The 4834-nt window shown below is 39.7% G+C and overlaps 1 protein-coding gene across 1 annotated transcript in view; it reads left to right on the top strand.

Moving 5' to 3' along the window:
- Positions 1-4834, top strand: part of ZMYM2 (zinc finger, MYM-type 2) — a 61376-nt gene that overhangs the window by 40778 nt on the left and 15764 nt on the right. The window contains exon 9 of the mRNA XM_010143551.1: positions 1842-2014. Coding sequence (XP_010141853.1) covers positions 1842-2014 — 173 coding nt within the window. The remainder of the gene's footprint in view (positions 1-1841; positions 2015-4834) is intronic.

Raw genomic sequence — 4834 nt, 5'->3', positions numbered from 1 at the left:
AAGCCCTGCTGTGAGTGATGCTTTTCAGACATTTAGTCTTAGGGGCTGGAGCTTTGGACCTTCTGTTCCCACGTACTTCGTGTTCACTGCTCATTATTTTCCAAGAGTAGCAGAGGTGTGGGAAATGTTTGACTGTAGAATGGAAAATGTCTTGCCTGATAACTTTTTGTAGACTATTTAGCCAGGTGCACCTAGCTTACCTGGTTGGTGTTAGAGTCCTTCGACTGATCTGTAATCTTGAGAGGTTGATGCAGCGTTGAGTGGCTCCTCAGGCACAGCTGAGGCAGAGGATACATGGTGGTGCTGAGCTGTCTCTGGAATGGTAAAGCAGTGGGAAGAATCTGATGCCACATACAATAGTGAGAGATACAGCCCACAAGGAGAAGGCCTGGCGAGACATTGTCTGGGCTTTAACTAACAGCTTGCTCACACCGGTATCTCCAGGATTAGTATTTCATACAAAGCAGAGTATTTAACAGCCACATTAGTTGCACCGTAAGGGTTAATGCTTGATTTGGCACTGTCTGTCTGCACTGCCTCTTCTGTGTGTTAGTAAAGAATCAGATATATAACTAAAAAAATAAGTTTAAAACACCGTTATTACCTACAGTGTCTTATTTGTACGATATTCTGTAATTGTTTTGACATTGTTAGCAAATCTAATTTGTTAGAAGGGTTTGTAGCATGGCAAGCTAAAATGCGTCTATGTTACGTACTGACTTCCATAACTTAGCGACGCACAGACGTCCGCACGTGTTCGACTATATGCCCTAGCAGAGCCGGCACTTGGAAGACTTGCGTTCTGCTGGTGGTGGTACCGTGATATCGGGGAGATCATAGAAACAGATGCAGAGCCTTAGATTAAAGGTCTGCGTAGATGTTCTGTCATCCCTCCAGTATTTAATGTAGACAATTATTTCACCTTATACTGTTCTCTTCTGTAAAATTAGCACAATTACAGAGATACGTGGTATATGATTTAGGCATCAGCTGAATAGACACTAGATTTGAGGTAGTTATATTCTCAAAATAGCCAACATAATAGCTATAGTGTTCATCTTTTAATGCATTTAACACATTAGAATGCCTTTTCTAATTTGCTTGAGGGAGAATCAGATTACTGAAGAATCTAGCTCTCGTTACGGCAACACTGACGTTATGATGCACAGGAAATGCAGAAGAATCGCAACTCACCTGAGGTGAAAAGAAAAAATAAAAGATTAATTGCATGCAAACCCCCCATGAATTTCATCTGTAAACTTCTATCATTGCATAGCTGTTCTCAGTATTGGTCATTGCCACTTTATATTTTTTAAGAAACTCGGTTCTTAGGTCAACCTGTACCTATTAGTGTTCCTCAAAATTAATGAGTCATCTGAAGTGGTTTGTGGTATTAATACGAATGAAAGCAGTAGTAGAGATAAGCTGATCCTTGAAGAGAGCTGGTGTTCTAGTGGGCAGCGTGGTCATGGTCTGGGTATCTAGCACTCTGAGGGTGTGTAACCGAGCCACGTAATTCCAAGTCAAATGCTTTCGCATAGGTCTGTATGAAAAGAAAAGAATGTGTTTTTTCCTGACTGTTTATTCAGGGATTTGATAAGCGCAGGTTGAAGTGTAGTGTCTTGAAAAAGGTGCAGACTTCATGTGAAATTATAGAATTGTGCAGGAAAGGTATTCAGGTGAAAATGTCTTGAAATATAGTCTATGATGCAACCCGAATTTGTCTGAAGCCCCAAGTAGTAGCTGTCATTGTTTAATTTAATTTTCAATATTTAACTCTTAACTGTGATAATCTCTCTGTAAAAATTACTTTGTTCCTAATGTTTAAAATCTGTTTCCAGGCTGCAAGCTGCTATATAAACAAGACTTTGCAAGACGGTTAGGACTGAGATGTGTTACTTGTAATTACTGCTCACAGCTGTGCAAAAAGGGAGCAACTAAGGAACTTGATGGTGTAGTGAGAGATTTCTGCAGTGAAGAGTGCTGTAAAAAATTTCAGGACTGGTACTACAAGGCAAGTAACTCGGAATTTTTGACAAGAGCTCCACGGTTAAAAAAACCCAAAATGCACATGTGAGAATATCTCAAGGACTGTGCAGCAAATACGGCTTAACTGCAGCAGAGCATTTGCTACACAATAAGCAAATGTGGTAGTTTCACCATTTGAGTTTTCTTAGAGCAGCTTTTCTACCATCTGATTTTATTAATTCATTTGGCAAGGAAGTGTTGAGTTACAGAAAAAGAATCTACTATGTATATTTGTTACTTTATATTTCCATTTTTTGTCCTCCTCAATTGATACTATATTTTTCATGTCAAAACCTCTTAAATGTGTATTCAGAATGTTGCAAATGCCGTTAATAGCAGCTGGATTATGCCTTGAGTTGACTGATGATAAACTAGTTTAGCAGAGTTTTTCTTGTTCCTGTTTTTTGCCTCCTTTTTTGCCTTTTCCCTTCTCCCACAGTTTGAACTGCAGAGGCTTTGATTGTTCAGTCTTTCCCAGTGGAAAGGATGCCAAAGGGAAAAGCGAGACCAAATGGATTGCTAATAAATGCTTAAATTCAAACAGATGGCATCTATTTCTAAATCTCTGGAAGCTTAACTCTACCTTGAGAAGCACAACCAGCAGAGAGTTCACGTTGAGAGGTTTTTTTTGTTTTCATTTTTTGAAAGAAATAAAGGTGAAATTGGACTGGGTTTAATCTGCGATTAGTACCATGGATAAAATATTTGATCTCTGGTGTGAACAACCTGGAAAGCTACGCTGATAATGTCAGAACAAGAACTACACTTGTGGATGCGATTGCAAAAAAGACAAAAATTCATCACCTTACCAAAACTCTGTTGGCAGCCTGGAAGGCAGTAAAAGCTTGAAATGTTTGAGGGCTAGATACAAGTCCGGTAATTCAAGATGATCTACCTACCGTAGAAGAACTGAATGTGAAGACTATCTGATATTTTGGAATGGGTTGTTCCAGAAATGTAACAGCCAAACGTTGTGAAGTCTTTATTTCGAATGATGTACGTAGGGTCCTGTTAGACATTCCTGAAAGAAAACTGCTGGAGACCAGAATGTTTCTTCTGTCGTATGTCAAAACCGGGTGACGGAGCTTGGCCGCAAAGTTCTTAAACTTACTGCAGTGTTACCTTCTTACAATAATATTTAATCTATACGCCTTAAAACTTGGGGTATGGGGTGAAATCTATCCCAGCGTAAAAAGTGCCTTCTGATAGAGAATGCAATAAAGGTTTGGTGCGCTTTAGAAATCTCTCGGTGCTTCAGCAAGGAATATATAGCCCAGGGGTACGCACACCAAACCAGTTCCATGTACATCAACTTCCACGCGGGCTTGGACTGCCACTCAGGTTTGAGCAACACTTGACAGCTCTGACTTCAGGTTATTCTTCTGACTTGTGGGATCCATTGGCCCGTTAAGAAACTTAAGAAACGCTGTTGGTACAGGAAAGTTAGACACGATGTCGTGACAGGGCAGTTTAATCTAAACAGACTTGCTGGCAACTAGTGACTGCGGATACTTTTGGTGATGCTGATATTTTTACACTTTGAATCTTACGCTTGCTAGTGGCGCTAGTGTTACAAAATACTGAATTGTTGATTGTCATTTTTTTTTTTCAAATATATCTTAAAGCCTTTGCCTAATTCAGTTCCAGTTATGAAAGTTTGGGGTTTATTACATGGGGAAGACATGTAATAGGTTTTGGGAAACTGTGTGTTTTGCTAAAATTGTCTCTTTTCTTTTTTTTTCTTGACATCCTTGCTGGTAACTTCTCCCTCTTTTATAAAAGTCACCCCAGATATCTTAGATTTGGTAGTGCATTGTTAGTGGATGTTCTTACCTAGCCATAAATAGACAATGACCGAAATACAGGAGGACAGAGTAGGTATGGGCCCCTCCCTGTATTTGTATTCCATTTGTTGTTTTGTCTGTTAGCTTCTGGAAAGAATAGTCACGTGTATGAGCTTTGTCTCATTTATGCAATGTCTAGTGTTATTTTGGAGTTTCACTGAATGTATAAATGAAGAGAAATAAGCGGTAATAACCTAGTAATGTTTTAACACCAGCATTGTGTTCATTAAACAAGTGTTTGTCTCCATCTTCTTTGTCTACTTTTTTTTATGGACACATCTTTCTTACCTAGTATTATCTGGAAAACACCGTAACTTTTAAAAATAATCAAGTATTATGGGAGAACCTCCCTGAACACCCAAATTCTCTTCTCAAAAAGCCAGAAGGCAGCAGCGATAGAAGCACAACAGACTGTTACCCAGAAATATTAAAAGCATTTCGGACTTACCTAGAAGTGTTTTTCAAGCCTAATAGGAGGCATTGGAATGTAATAAATAGGTCGGTCCTAACGATCGGTTGGGTGACAGCTACTGCTACCAGTTGGTGCCACGTTCTGAGGAAATTTCTACTCTTATTGAGTCCACGCACCTCTTAAGACGAGAAGTAAAATTTTTAGCGTGGTGAGGAGAGCTCCTTAAGTGGTTTGAGCTCCTCCTGTAAACTTCATTTGCCTGCCATGGTGGTTCGGATGCTAATCTGAAAAATGCCTGGGAAATTTCCATCTAAATATTTCAGTATCCTGATGTTTCATGACAGTTTCAATCATTTGATGGTACTTAAACTTGAAAGCACCTTGAAACAGCATCTACAGTTCTGAGAACCTCACAGAAATCTGTTGCTTTAAATACACGTTGCTGCAAATACCGCGGCTGGCGGGCACGTACCGGTCATTCACGGCTGCAGCGGCCATTGATTGAACGCAGCACGTTCGGGTGATGATTGTGTTCAGTGAAGGTCGTTCA

Source organism: Buceros rhinoceros, unplaced genomic scaffold, assembly GCF_000710305.1.
Source record: "Buceros rhinoceros silvestris isolate BGI_N320 unplaced genomic scaffold, ASM71030v1 scaffold1439, whole genome shotgun sequence".
NCBI classification, from domain to species: domain Eukaryota; kingdom Metazoa; phylum Chordata; class Aves; order Bucerotiformes; family Bucerotidae; genus Buceros; species Buceros rhinoceros.
This window is presented reverse-complemented; position numbering and strand designations above follow the sequence as displayed.